We start from the raw sequence: 16010 nt of genomic DNA on the forward strand, positions 1-16010 counted from the left end.
CTAGTCTTATGTCCAGTTTTTGTATATTTTTTCCCGAGAGAGAGAGAGAGAGAGAGAGAGAGAGAGAGAGAGAGAGAGAGAGAGAGAGAGAGAGAGAGAGAGAGAGGGAGAGAATATCTGGTAATCCTATTCAATTTTTCCCTATATTGTTTCCAAAAAATATCACCTAGTCTTATGTCCAGTTTTTGTATATTTTTTCCCGAGAGAGAGAGAGAGAGAGAGAGAGAGAGAGAGAGAGAGAGAGAGAGAGAGAGAGAGAGAGAATATTTGGTAATCCTATTCAATTTTTTCCTATACTGATTCCAAAAAATATCATCCAGTTTTATGTCCAGGTTTTGTATATTTTTTCTTAGTCATGCCATATGGCGATTATTTGCGAATAGCAAGTAATAAAGCATTCCGTTCATTACATATTATATAAGCACTTCGACTGGTTTGCTGGGAAGATACAAATGCTGTTGAAAAAGAATTCTGTCACCGTGTTTACAATACTATAAGAGAACTGTAAACTCAGTCACTTAAATAATCCTTGTCCCCTCAAGCGCTTTCAGACACTGAAGGAAAAATCCTCACTTTTTGCTCTCATCGGCCCTGTAATTTACAGTTACCATTCAATCAATTCCTCGTGGAAGGTCTTTCGGCAGATTAAGACCAATAAGTTTCGGGGCTAACACAAACAATGCATATCAAGGTACTAATCTTAAAAAATATACCCACACACACACACACACACACACACATATATATATATATATATATATATATATATATATATATATATATATATATATATATATATATATATATATATATATTATATATATGTATATGTATATGTATATATATATATATATATATATATATATATATATATATATATATATATATATATTTATATATTTATATATATATATATATATATATATATATATATATATATATATATATATATATATATATATATATATATTTTTATGTCTACTGTATATATATATATATATATATATATATATATATATATATATATATATATATATATATTTATATGTGTGTGTGTAAAAGTGAGCTCTTCTGCGCGTTTCCCTTCATTGGTAAAGTTTTGCGTACAGTATTATCTTTGAATTAACATTGCTTAATGTCTGATGAACAGCTATTTTTATTATTACTTTTTAAATAATAAAAATTCATAGCAATTCATAGCTACTCCACTACGCTACAGCGTAGAAAAGTACTGCAATTAATGACAAAAAAATCAAAGTTTTACCCCGCTGACTTCTCTAAGCGACAGCTGCTTTAGAAAATAGTGAGAGAGATAACTGAGACCGTAATGTCATGGAAAGATAAAAAAAAAAAAAATAGATAGAATATAGCAAAAGATAAAACGAATGATGAAGAAGAAGAGAATTTTGAAATCGGCAATAATCCAAGGACGAATTTCACTGTCTCTTCGTTATCGTGAATCTCAGCGGTTTATCAGGCAGGAGGAGTAAGTTCATCCGTGTGCCAACCTCTCCGTGTCGCCACTCGAAGTCGTACTTGTGGAACATCTGGGAATGTAAATGATTTTGTAAGAAGACGAATTTTCCGGATTTTCTCTGTGGCCCGAAACGCATATGGCCATCAGTGTATCATCCCTTCTACTGTGGGAAATTGCTAATCATTTATCTTCATTGAAATCAAATAACTGTTGCCATTTATTTAAGATGGAATATATCCTGAAAATCTGTGAATAATCAAGAGATATTCTATCTCTGATAAATGACAAAAGTTATTTGATTTCAATGAAGCTTAACTGTTTAGCTAGTCGCCATAACAGAAGGAAAGAATATTGAAGGTCACACATTTCGGCCCACAAAGAAAATCTGAAAATTTCGTCTTTTTAGAACTGTTACTAGTACACTTTGCGCAACACCTATGGTTAATTAGCAGAGTGTCTTTTTTTATTCATATTCGATATTCATCTAAGTCTTAGGTACAGAAACGATATGTTTTTCCTATAGTGGTTTCCTAACCAATGATGATAAGAAGACAAAGAAGAATATTCGATGTGGAAATTTATCTCGTTTTCACTTAATCAAAACATTCTCTGAAATATTTTCTCAGGGCTTACTTTCTGTTAAATGAACACTGAAATTCATAAGAGATCGTTTGAAATATCTTTCCTGGAATTAAAATGTTATTTTTCTGCAAGGATAAATAATGAAGTGATCAAAACCTAGCTACCAAACTCACCCTGGCAAGTAACGTATACATTTCCTGTTCAGCAAGTCTTCTGCCAATGCAACTACGAGGTCCTATGCCAAAAGGTATGGAAGCAAAGGGGTTGATGGAACCCATCGGCCGATCACGAAGCCAGCGTTCCGGTAGGAATTCTGAAGGTCTTGGGAAATGCTCCTCCATCATGGCAGATTGTTTGGTCATTACAAAAATAGCGAACTGAAAGCGTCATGGAAGTAAACGTTTGCTGATGATCTTTTCAAGAAAATTGTCGACCTGTCCTATGACTATAGATATATTTCTCTGTCTACATTTTATTAGTAACAAAACACATTCTTCCAGTTATGGCTGAGGGACAATAAGGGAAGACTCAAAAGAGATAGATGGTTCATGGCTCAAGCGCATGTTATAAAACAAATCTTTTTGTAAGAAGTCTGAGAGAACATGGGGAAAGCTATATTTAGTGTACGTGCATAGACCTATAAAAAGCTTTTGATAAAACATGTTGGGTAAAAAATTAAATAGTGCTGCGGATATATGGTGCAGAGGATAATTTTTTGAGAAATGAAGATAACAGACTAAGTAATTTATCCTGATTTCCGGGAAATATATACATATATATATATACTCGTATGTGTGTGTGTGTATAATATATATACAAACAAACATATATGTGTGGGTGTGTGTGCATGGGTAATATGTATACAAGAAGACATTTGTAAATTATAGTCATTTAAGGGTAATGGAATTCAGTAAGTTCAAGCTTAGACCCATAGACTAAAAGTGTTAATCATCGAGGAGGTTATCACCATGAATCACTTTCTTTGACAATCTTGTGTTATCGGACATTATATAGAACACTTAATCATGTGTATGTCTTCTTCTGTGAGATGTCACAGTAACAGATCATGTTCATGATCAACTGAGAAGAGACTGATTCGTGGTTCTGTACTTTAATTTATTAATTAATTTATTGAATCTTAATTAATTTATTTTTTTGATAGGCGAGATCTCTTCCGGCTGTGTTTCCCTGGACCTCCTCTTACTTCTTCCTAATAAACTCCATATTCTTTGGAAGCTTCTTGAATTTCAAGTCAATGTCCCCTGTGGTGGGCTTGTTCCATATGAATAGGGTTCATATTCTGAGTGAATAATGATATAATGATAATAATTAAGTAAACACATGGAAGAACAAACTTACCCCAGCGGGAATCGTGTACCCTCCAATCTCAATGTCGCTCTCCGGTTCTCTTATGACCCCGAAAGACACCGGATTCAGCCTGTTTCAAGAGATTAGCCTACTTATAGTTTTGCAGAAACTGATGAAGTTTAGCGATTAACCTATTATCTCGTGAGACTGAAAATGAAAAATATTAAATTTTCTTCGGTTTGTTTACCTCAGAGTCTCTTTAACGGCTCCTTTTAGGTACGAAAGCTGGCTCAAATGGTGGGGTTTCAGCTCATCTACGTCCTTGCCGAGGACTCTGTCCAGTTCTTCTTGGACTTTGGCTTGCTTCTCTGGATGTCTGGCCAAGTTCAGCATTGTGAAGGCGACTGTTGAGGATGTCTAGAAAATTTTTTCGAGGTTAAAACATTTTTCTTATAAAAAATTATGTGCGGCCTGTTTAAATGCTACTCTGGTGTGTACTAAATTAATTCCCATAAGTTTCTTCTTCTACAATTTAGTGACTACGTGACCTAGCCGCCCCCCCTCTCTCTCTCTCTCTCTCTCTCTCTCTCTCTCTCTCTCTCTCTCTCTCTCTCTCTCATTTATGAAATGTAATATAATCTGTTATCCAGATACTTCATTCAACATCACGAAAAACTATATTATGACTGACATAAAACTTATAGAATTATTATAGACTTTATGACTTGAAATTGATATGCCGTCTTCGTGCAGACAGCGCCGGGAGCATAAACGAAGTTCATTCCCACAGAAGAGATGAAGTTTTAGCCCAGTGAATAAGGCCATGTACAGATCTTTCTACATGGCTGAAGTCTTCAAAGATTAATAACTCTAGAAGAGTACTTTTAACCAAATATTTTTACAATCACACCGTTAAATGGAAAGTTTGATAGCTTCGAAACAGTAAAACTGGTAAGATGCATGGGAATGGGCAGTTATGAAGAAAAATAAGTTTACGGTTTGCCTATTAGAAAATTATATTTGCTACAATCGTATCAGCTGTGCAGATACGAAGAGTGTAGAATTGTCTTCTTTTATACAATGATATGCTATGTTTTAATATTTCATAGTGAGATCATTTAGGTGAAGGCTTATTGGCCCCTTTATTCAGCAAAGAATTGTTGATATGTCTATCCAAAAACAAACGACCTGTAAATTCGCCTTTACCCACTTTTATTTGGTACCTCCTACTTTTAATATGCAACTCCATTTCGGAGATGCTGATTTATATCAGTCGCTTTGTCTTCGCTGCTCGTTTGTGACAAAAATTATGATCTAAACCTATGTCATTTTACTCACATTGTCGATACCGGCGGCGAGGAAATCCACCAAGTACGTATACATATCGCTCAGTTTCATTCCCGGAGTGGCAAGAAGCGTTTCGATCAAATCGAGATCTTTGTCGTTTTCCAACTTAGATTTGAGCGTAACCTTTGAATTCTCAACGACTTCTCTGACGTACCTGGTAAAAGGAATGACTCTTTAGCAGATGTTCTTTTGAAGTTTTACCAAAGAGGTGCTCGGCAAAGCATGCGACCTCGCATAACCTTTCATTCTATATCAGAATTGCGTGATACAAAACGAATTATTTAAATGATAATTGATTTTATCTATGGCAGAAAAATTAAAGGCTCTGAATACCAATGTATCAGCAACATAGCACCATTATTCAACAGAGCAAAACAAAAATTTTCGAATGGTGAATCTCATGATCATATTTTATATAAAAAAGGAAAACGTAGGCTTTAGATTACTGAACAGATCAGTTGAGTAAAAGTGGGAAATAGTTACTGGAAAGAGATTTCAAAGGCTGATTAATATCTAATGCTGCCACTGATATACCATGGATAACTTCTGAGTTACGAATAATATTAACAGGATTTTGAGTGGCCACAAAACACCTTCAAACTTTTCAAATCACATAATAAATTTATGTCAGTTTCATGTTGTCTCAGTGGATATTGCTTTTTTAAAAACCAATACATTTGCTCCTAGCAAAAAAAATTGCTGTTTATTATCTAAAAAAAAAAGCATCGTCATAATATCGTCCTCCTCATTTCTCGTCCATTTGTCCATTTACTACCGCCGATAAAAACCTCTAAAATGAAATAATTTTTATGTAGGAATGACTCGGTTCAGTAAACAAAGTCCGTTGCACTTACTCCAGAATTTTGTTGTGAGCTCTCTCAAACTTCCTGTACGCTGGTGTTCGGAACCATTGCCAGAGATTTCCAAATTCAAACGCTACTTCTCGAACGGAAATCAGGAAGTTGTGGATATCCTGTATAATTTGCGCACTTTCTTCAGAACCTTCGAAGCATCCGATTCTTCTGCTGAAGGTTACCAGACACAGGCCTTGAATAAAAGATTAGAAGAATGACATCATATGTTGGGTATCTAGGTTTACTAATACTTTTAGGAAGAATTTGGTAAGATTCTAGGGATATTTTCTATTAAAAAAATAAAGCTTTCTTTCACATTATGACAAATTAGATCTAGGGTATAATTTATAATTTCCTGCCCTTTGTTCATTGTTAGAAATAACACTAAATTTATTGATGAACTTGTTCTTGATCATTTTCATGAACTATCCTTGCTCCTTTTATAACTATATGCCCCATTTTAAAACTTAAGTTTAATAGTTTCTTTAAAAGTTAGTTCATGATCATACAAAATCAGATAACATTTAGTACACCATTAGTACCGAAATCCAGGTGGATCAGTTTCCCAGACTCATCAGCAGCCTCGCTGATTTCCCATCTCCTCTTTTAGAAAGGTGATGAATTGCGTAAATTGTCTTCATAGATTAACCCCCTATTTCAATAGTGCGAGAGTTATTCAGGAAGTTCTTGGCCTCACCCAGAAAGAAGATGGGTGGAATAAGTATGCAATATAATGATCATGAAAAATGTAACAACGGGGACATAGAATCGTCAGAGAGGTTTTGTTGGTATGTGAGGGTCATTCAAAAACTACTTGGCATCATCCAGGAGAAGCGTATTATGTAAAATTTTCAACTGGGGAAGGAATGGTGAGGTGTGACTCTCCAGGAGACAGAGGTGTGTGGCCCTCAAAGAGCCAGAGGAGGCAGAGGTAAAAGAAAAATGGAAAAAGCTATCAAAGAAAAAAATAGATATTAAGCTGAGAAGAACATAAGAACCATTTAATGACCACACACAAGAACCCAGTTATTTATCATCATTACATTGTGGGGATGATAAATAACTGTTGTTCTTGTGTGTAGCCATTAAGTAGTTCTAGCGTTCTTTTCAGCTTAATATCTATTTTTTGCTTTGATAGCTTTATTCGTTTTTCTTTCACCTCTGCCTTTCCTGGTTCTTTGAGGGCCACACACCTCTGTCTCCTGGAGAGCTACCCCCATCATTCCTTCCCCAGTTGAAAATTTTACTTAATGATGCCAAGAAGTTTTTGAATGACCCTCACATACCAACAAAACCTCTCTGAAGATTCTATGCCCCCGTCGTTGCATTTTGCATGATCATTATATTGTATACTCATACCACCTCACTGACTACAACTTAGGCTGTCAAAAAGAACAAAAGAGGAGGTCATTCAATCAAATCATACTTACTTTCCATTGCCCAATGAAAAATATGATCAAGTGTGTCTTCTGGAAGGTCATTGCTCTCGTCTCTCAGTTCATAAATCCTGAAAAGTTAAAACACTTTAGCTTTTTTTTATCAACAAATGAAAGCTTTTCAGCATCTTCATTAACCTAGATTTAAAGATTGTCATAGTTTCGTTTGAACACCTAAAACGCGAAAACGAATCCAAATAAAAAAGCATCATAAATTTTGCAGAGAAGCAGGGGCTTATCTCCGGAGGACCCTAATCTTAAGGAAGTTACTAGACCCATAGTTATATGAATAATAATGATAATTAGCACCATAGTGTCACGTGAAAATTGTGCCGTGATTCCAACAGATTTCATCAAAAGTTCTTGCTAAATAGCAACCTAACAAAATGCACGGCGAATCTCGTAGTTTCACAATATTCAGAATTAAGGAAAATGAATGTAAACAGAAGAGTTTTTTATCTCTCATTCTTGATATTGATTTTTATAGAATTCATGGCCCTCCGGTTCAAAAACAAATTGAAATAAATTCGTCTAAGCTCTAAATCTGATTATGTTTTCTTTTTTCTGACCTGGAAAAGGTAATCGTTTTTGTCCCCATTTAGTAACTAATCATTTCCAGCACCTTTAATGACTTACTTTGAGGTGATTTTCATGTTATCTTGGAATTTAAAAACTGCATAAAGCATTTAGTTCTCACGCAGTCTATGTCGCTTTTAGTTTATCCTCTATCTGTCAAAATGAAAAAGTCCCTTCCATCGAACCAGGTTGAGACCTAGTGTGTTTGTCAGATACTACTAACTTGACTTGCGAAAGTAATTTGAATTTACAAAACAACGATGAATATTAATGAATACTTAAATCACCGGTAAAGTGAATTTCTTGGAAATGATATGCCTTTCGGATAAATTCTCGGAAAGAGTGGAGACATTCACTTACTTGTCGAGGAATTCCAGACTGATTAAATCCATTTTGTGAAGGTACTGGCTCAGAATCTTCATTTTCATTGTTGGACCTTGAGTCAGTTTTCGAAGCCTGCCTCCTTGTTCATGACCTCTGTGAATATAGTTGCTTAATAAAGAACTCAGAACTCTCTCTCTCTCTCTCTCTCTCTCTCTCTCTCTCTCTCTCTCTCTCTCTATATATATATATATATATATATATATATATATATATATATATATATATATATATATATATATGTGTGTGTGTGTGTGTGTATGTATACATACACATATATATATATATATGTATATATACAGTATATATATGGGTGTGTGTATCAGTATGTATGTATGTATGTATGTATGTATGTATGTATGTATGTATGTATATATATATATGTGTGTGTGTGGGTATGTGTGTATGCATGTGTGTATATGTATATATATAAACATATACATATATACATATGCATATATGTATATATATGTGTATATATATATATATACTGTATGTGTGTGGGTGTGTATGGGTGCGTGCGTGGGCCAGACAACTATGGAATTAAATGACAGAATAAATCAAAGTAAATACCCAGTTAGAACTGTCCAAAAAATTAATGCCTCTTTCGCACTTAAGAAAAAAATTACATAAAAATTTGTCGTTCCTTTATCATTAACCATATACGTAGGAAAATTCAGCATACAAAGAAGATATATATAAACTCTCCATTGTAGAATAAACCTATTATTTTTCTTAATCATACTTACTCAAAAAGAAGCCCTGCTTCGTTCTTGGCGAATGAACCCGTCTCATCGGCGTTCCTCACGAGAGAAATGATCTTGAAAACGGTTCTCTCACTTTCTGGAGTGTGTTTCAGGAGCTTGTCCACGTGTTCCGGCAGATAGATGAAAACTGTCGGTTTTTGGCCGGGCGTGTCTAGCCGGAAAATCGGACCGTATTTCTTGAAACAGTCGTCCCAGTATAAATGAATCTTGTCTGGAGGGTAGTCTGTATGCAGGGGGGGGGCGTGGGGGGAAGAACGGTGAGTTTTCAGTTAAAAGCATTTATTAATGTTTTTCGTTGATTTCGTAATACTCTTTTGTGAGAATCCAAATTTTCATTGGCTTTGATTGATATATATATATATATATATATATATATATATATATATATATATATATATATATATATATATATATATATATGTGTGTGTGTGTGTGTGTGTGTGTGTATACATATATATATATATATATATATATATATATATATATATATATATATATATATATATATATATATATATGTGTGTGTGTGTGTGTGTGTGTGTGTGTTTTTTTTTTATCTATATGTGTATATATATACATATATATACATATATATATATATATATATATATATATATATATATATATATATATATATATATATATATATATATATATATATATATATATATATATATATATATATATATGGTTCACTAATAATTTAATATTCCTAACTGAATATATCTCATAAGACAAGAATACTGTATACCGGCTGAATCAAGGGTAAACTTATTTAACAGGAAACCTTCATGTTAACCACTTTATATATATGCATTGAAGGCTTATGATCAGAGCATCCAACATCTCCTCACTCATACTGCGTCGCTCAACTTTATCTTGCACAAGCTTTTACGCTATCTGGATGATTAGGCCCTTCCTTCGCAGTAAATATTCCATCCCATCAAACCAATGCTTTGAGATTCCTTCTTTCCGAAATTCACGAACTTACATCAAACTCTTCTCCTTCATCAACTTATATACATATATGTATATATACATATATATTATATATATATATATATATATATATATATATATATATATATATTTATATATGTGTGTATGTTTTGTAAATATATATATATATATATATATATATATATATATATATATATATATATATATATATATATATATATATATATATATATATATATATATATGTATATATATATATATATATATATATATATATATATATGTATATGCGTGTATGTGTGAACAGTAGATACATGCATATGTTTTTGATCTCAGATAATCCTTCCACAAACGCACAAACATCCTTATACATACACACACTGTCTCTACAGGAGAAACGATTGCGCATCTAGTAACTGGCGCCTCGAAATGCCATTACGTATATGAGCATGCATTCATACATTCTGTATACATATTTATGAACAGTCGGCTGCATATAATCACATTCGCTACATCCGAAGAAAACTAATGAATGCCTGTGATATCTCAGTACGTAACCTTAAAGTTATTAAACTTGCCACTCTCCGTAGCGATGCTGTAGAAGGATCCAATCAACGGCCACCTCTTCGGACCAGGTATTTCGGAAGCCTTCTTCGCCTTTCTGGGACTGGCGACTTCCCTGCCGGGGGTGTTCAAGAGCATGCCTTGGGAAGCTGATGACGACCATCTTTGCGAAGCGCTCAGACACCTCAGGGCTTCGTGGGATTTGCTTGACAGGGCTGCGCCGAGTTTTAGAAGCATTTTGCTTTTCTCTTTTCTGTAAGAGGTACTTAAGGTAAGGATATAATCGGTTGCTAATCTGTTTTTGAATGGGTTCCTCATCTTATGATGAAAATTATTTGATTTTAGAACCTCGATGGGTACGTTTACTAGAGTTGCATTATTCTTTTGTTTCTGTTCATATTTTAGTGCATATGTAAATTTAATGGATACACTAAATTTTGATAGATTGATGCTGGATCGTTTTACTATATAATTTTCATGTCATCTTGAAATGTTATGTGGGAAATATTCATACATTCGTCAAACCGTTTCCAGCAGGCGTGGTACCCGGTAAAATTTATTGATTGGGGAATTATCGTTATTGTTCGGAAAATATTAATGTTAGTTCAAATAAGACTAAAACTGAAATTCTGCTAGATCTCAGAAACATCAACACAAATTGCGATTTTGCTATTGTTTTCAAAATTCTGACAGTTACATTATGCTCGTAGAATTTCTTATATATATATATATATATATATATATATATATATATATATATATATATATATATATATATAGACACATATATATGTAAGCATGTATATACGATTAGTACAAACTAGAAGGGTTAATAAGTCACTGAGCAAACAAAGTAGGAAGATAGAAAAATATGTTCAATACAGAAAAATTCACAGCTAAAGAAAAACTGAAGGTAATCTCAAATAAGCAAATTGATCCTTTCACAATAATAACAGCATCAAGTCCACTGCTCCTCTTATGTCGTCGTAAGAATATTTTTCCTTTCAGTGTTGTTTCTTTCCGAGTGTTAAAAGTAATAACTTTTTCCTGAAGTTGTATTTGTTATTCCTTTCTGAAAGATACACTTATCTCTCATTCCCACGGTTGAAAGCATTGTCCTGTCATAATTTAGTTATGAGAAGACGATCTAATAATTATTGTTCCTTCTGCAAGACTGTAAACACTGTTTATTTCATTAAACTAAGAGAGCTATTGTTTAAAATCTAACAGTGTAACGTATATTGGTCCTTTCGTGAATTTACAAGTACTTTTCCACTCTTTATGTAAAACTATAACACTCATATTTCGTCATTTTCATTTGCCTTAAGCGGAGCAGAAAAATAAGACCAGCGCCTTTGGCCTTTGAAATGAAGATATATTAAAACTGTATCACTTACATATTTTATTATTCTCTTTTGATAAATAATGGAATTTTGCTCTTGTGTACAGAACACTGAAATTCATGGTTTGCGCTCTAGTATATAATGTTAGTTAATAACGGTTGTTGGCTTTAGCACCGAAAGTCAGGCATTAATTTTATTTTTTTACGTCGTAAAACGAGAACTTTCACTGATTTCACTCAGACATACTACCCTGAGATTTAACTGTTATTCGTCACTATAATGACACATTATCATAAATCCATTCTGCTCTTTTATAACATAACAGTAATCCATAGTTTATGAAAATCTCTACGCTCAATCAAGACGAGAACTAAAATCTCAACCTATAACTTGAAGATGGTTTCACTAAGCCTTTACCACCTCCTCAAAAAAGACTCATTGTAGCATCTTGAAATCGAACATAACGTATGGTTTATCAAGTCACGTACTTAAATCGATTAATCTGATAAGCATCCGAGTAGGTCCTCATGATAGTGACATGGTCATAAGGATTGTTGACACGACAGTTTTTTTTAATTTTCAAATCAGTTTCGAGATACAAGAACTTTACCCTTGGTTTTTTATAGTTATCTGTCTATCGGTCAATCGACTGCGTCGCTCACGTTCAAAAAGAAGAGGTATTTCGTTTCTCTGAGGAACGTGAGACATTTAGGCTCATTGCAGTTCATGCGAAATTACTTATAAGTAGTCACATTTCACTGGCTGCTAATAAGCTCAAAGACGGGAAGACGAGACATCGCCGTTTTCATACTTAACCTTTCTCACAAAGATTACAAATCAAACTTGTCCTTTGCTGCTTTGCTCATACATAAATATTTTACCATCGAAACATGATGAGGAAAGCTTTAAATGTTAGAATAAACGAGGGAAGAAAGTAAGTTATTTATTATGATTCACACGTTTTGTAAATAACAATAAATCATCTAGCTCAGTTTTTATTCCCGTTTTGTATATACTGTATGTGTTTGTTTCTTTTTTTTTTTTTTTGCTTCGTGATTGCTAGGCGTATTGCAGTTGCTTTAAAGATATTTTCCTTTAATTTTGACATTTTTTTTCTTTCTAGAGTTTGGCTGAGCTGTGATGTGTCTCACTGATCGAGATATTTCACGTGTTTTGTTGCTTCAGTCATTTCCTTATTGGTGTCAAGTATTTTATTTTTGTTACAATTGTACACTGACCAGTTTTGTGTAAAGTAGGACTGGTAACAGTTTTATGATGGAGTCCTACAAATGAGAATCGTAATTAAAAATCACTGTCAATATTTTGAAGTACAAAAAATGAGTAATGAAACAGTGAATTCAGTATTTCATGAAGAAGAATAGAAGGCTACAAGGACATACATTGAACCAATATTCTTAGATACTCCATTCTTGAAGAAGAATAGAAGGCTACAAGAACGAGCGATGAAACAACGTGCTTATTATTCCATTCTTGAAAAAAGACTAACAGTCTACAAAAACAATTATTAAAACAATGAACTTGGTATTTCATGAAGAACTGAACGCTACAAGAACAAGCATTAAAACAATGAAATCTGCATTTCATGAAGACTAGAAAGCTACAAGGACGAGAGCTGAAACAGTGAGCATTGTATTTCATGAAGACTAGAACGCTACAAGAACAAGCATTAAAACAAAGAATGAGCTTGGTGTTTCACGAAGAATGGTAAACTATGGGATCGATCACTGAAAGAATGAACTCAGTATTTTATGAACAAGACTAAAGTGCTAACGGAACAAACACTGAAACAGTGAACTCAGTATTTCATGAAGAATGAGCAATGAAAAGCAGCTTTGTATTTCTTGGAAAAGAGCGCGAAAGCTAACAGAATGCGGATTGAAATTATTAGATTATGTTTTTGTGAAGAAGAATAAGAGGTTACGAGAACGGGCATTAAAACGGAGCTTAAAAAAGAAACCCCATTAAGGAAATGAATTCCAGATACAAAACTAACAAAGAACAAGGATAACTGCAAAGCCAGTCAACTGTCAACAACCAAAGTCATCAACAAGACCATTAAAATGAATTTTAACATCTCAAGACATTAAGCTCCCGAAATGATCATCCTCATGACTGCGAACGATGGAAACCAACAAAGCTAAAGCCAAGGCCCTCCTCACAAGCAGCAAGAGTAAGAAAAAGCAGAACAAAATACAAGTCTCCGGTAACTGATTCTTGAAACTGGGTCAAATCTTTGTTACCATTTTCAGTTGGCTTCTTGAGTTTCTATAGGCCTTACGTGGGAGTCAATTTAATGTTACATAAGGAAGAGTAGGAGGGACAAAGAACGAACACTGAAACAATGAGCTTTATGCATCATAAAAAAAAAGGTAGAAAACTACAAGAATGAGCATTGCAACTATCACCGTGATCCATAATATGTTTTCCATTTACTTGTACCTGCTAAAAACCCAGTCATTTTTTAGTCTTCCAAACAAATCTACCATAATTTTTAACTTTTCACAGATGGTGTTTAGAATTTGGGACCTAATGTTTTCAGATGATGAATGGATCATATATATATTTTTATACACGAATTTCAATGCATAATGAATGGCTGGAAGCAAAGCGTAGGGTAAGGCGGGGCTGCGCGACGTCCCCTGATTTATATCCGTTGTATGGTGAATTTATAATAAGGATGTAGAGGAGCGTGACCTGAATGTTGTGAACATTAGGTAAGATGTCGTGCTGGGCATGCGTCTAATTCAAAAGAAAAGCTACGTAGTTTTCTACGCAGCTGAATGTGGCCGCGAAGGAAAAAGGTTTAAATGTCGGCGTTCCGAAGACAGACTGCAAGATACTGAGTTGTTGACCAAGGACCAAGAGCAAATTAGATTCTCTATAGTACACTTTTGTGCTTTGTGACGGGGAAATCGAGTATACGACTGGGAAGCAAAGAGAGAATTTAATAATTACATTGTAGAAACAGAACCGTACAGATATGTTTTTGTCAATTTTGATGTATGAACGGGGAACGTGATCAACACGGTGGAAGCGCAATGAATGGGGATATACGGAAGTTTTATGACTGTCATAAACTGAGATAACAACAAACACGAGAAAAGCTGCTGTATTGCTTCCCTAATCTTCACACTACGAGGTGAATAATATATATATATATATATATATATATATATATATATATATATATATATATATATATATATATATATATATATATATATATATATATATATATATACAGTATGTATATATATATATATATGTATGTATATATATATATAATATATATATATATATATATATATATATATATATATATATATATATATATATATATATATAATATATGACTGAATTTTATCATCACCGTGATTCATATACAAGCATTAAGCTACAAAGATCCTTTAATATCCAGTTCTGTAATATATGACAAAAGTTCCAGGAAAAATTCAATATACATTTAAGGAAATTCAAACATCATTTTTCTACATATCTACCATCTAACTCTATACACTTTTTCAAGGCGCTGTTTCCACCTCTGCAACCCTTCTTTGTAGAAATTTGGGGCCTTTCTATTAAACCATGTTGAAACTGCATGTCTAGCAGCATCCAAAGATTCAAACCGACTCTCTTAAGTGTTCCTTGAGTTTTGGGAACAGGAAAAATCTGAAGGAGCAAGATAAGGACTATAAGGAGGATGTGGAAGAGTTTCCCACCTAAATTTCCGAGGACTTCTCTTGCAACCATTGATGAATGTCCTGGAGCGTTACCATGATGGAACAAAATTCTGCGGTGCAACTTTCCTCGACGTTTTTACCCAATGCAGTCTTCAGTTTTTGCAAAACACCTTTGTAGTAGTTCCCGGTGATTGTTTTTTGTCCTTCAAGGAAATCAATCAAAATCACTCCTTTGGAGTCCCAAAACACTGTTGCCATAACCTATCTCGCCACTTTGAACTTCACTGGTGCAGCTGAACCTCTTGGTAACCATTGCTTTGATTGAGTTTTACTTTCTGGGTCATATTGATGGATCCAAGTTTCATCTCCAGTAACAATCCGGTCAAAAAACTCTGATTCATTTGATTCAATCTTCGTTAAAACTGCAAGAGAAAGTTCAGCTTTTGATGCAGTTGGTCTTCGCGCAACGCTTTTGGGACCCAACGTGCTGAAAGTTTATCAAACCAAGATTTTCATTTAAAATTGAAAATGCGGAACCATGGGAGATCCCAGTTTCAATCATATCGATAGTAATCCGACGATCTTCATCCACTAGATTCTGCACCAAAGCCACAATTCTTTCATTTTTGCAGTCGATGGTCTTCCCTCTCTTGGGTTGTCTTTGAGGTCCTCCCGACCATCCTTAAATCGCTTTATCCAATCATAAACAACTGA

The 16010-nt window shown here is 33.9% G+C and overlaps 2 protein-coding genes across 2 annotated transcripts in view; one reads left to right on the top strand and one right to left on the bottom strand.

Annotated features, from left to right (window-relative positions):
- Positions 1-3610: 3610 nt before the first annotated feature.
- Positions 3611-8008, bottom strand: LOC136837669 (probable cytochrome P450 519E1). The gene is made up of 3 exons (XM_067102543.1): positions 7941-8008; positions 4706-4868; positions 3611-3784 (listed from the first exon to the last, which is right to left on the bottom strand). The coding sequence occupies exons 1-3, from the start codon at positions 8006-8008 to the stop codon at positions 3611-3613; spliced, it is 405 nt and encodes a 134-aa protein (XP_066958644.1).
- A 2264-nt stretch (positions 8009-10272) lies between these two features.
- The window catches only part of LOC136837548 (uncharacterized), a 21712-nt gene continuing 15974 nt past the window's right edge, over positions 10273-16010 (top strand). The window contains exon 1 of the mRNA XM_067102396.1: positions 10273-10523. Within this exon, the coding sequence (XP_066958497.1) occupies positions 10405-10523 (119 nt within the window). The 5' untranslated portion in view covers positions 10273-10404. The remainder of the gene's footprint in view (positions 10524-16010) is intronic.

The sequence above is a fragment of the Macrobrachium rosenbergii genome, chromosome 59, assembly GCF_040412425.1.
Source record: "Macrobrachium rosenbergii isolate ZJJX-2024 chromosome 59, ASM4041242v1, whole genome shotgun sequence".
Taxonomy (NCBI): Eukaryota; Metazoa; Arthropoda; class Malacostraca; order Decapoda; family Palaemonidae; genus Macrobrachium; species Macrobrachium rosenbergii.

Excerpts from the sequence above, each read along its gene's own strand:
- LOC136837669 (XM_067102543.1), bottom strand. The coding sequence starts at position 8,008 with ATGAAAATGAAGATTCTGAGCCAGTACCTTCACAAAATGGATTTAATC. Across the intron at positions 4,869-7,940 it reads AGTCTGGAATTCCTCGACAA|GTACGTCAGAGAAGTCGTTG; the intron begins GTAAGTGAATGT and ends TCCTTTTACCAG. Across the intron at positions 3,785-4,705 it reads TCGCCGCCGGTATCGACAAT|ACATCCTCAACAGTCGCCTT; the intron begins GTGAGTAAAATG and ends AAAATTTTCTAG.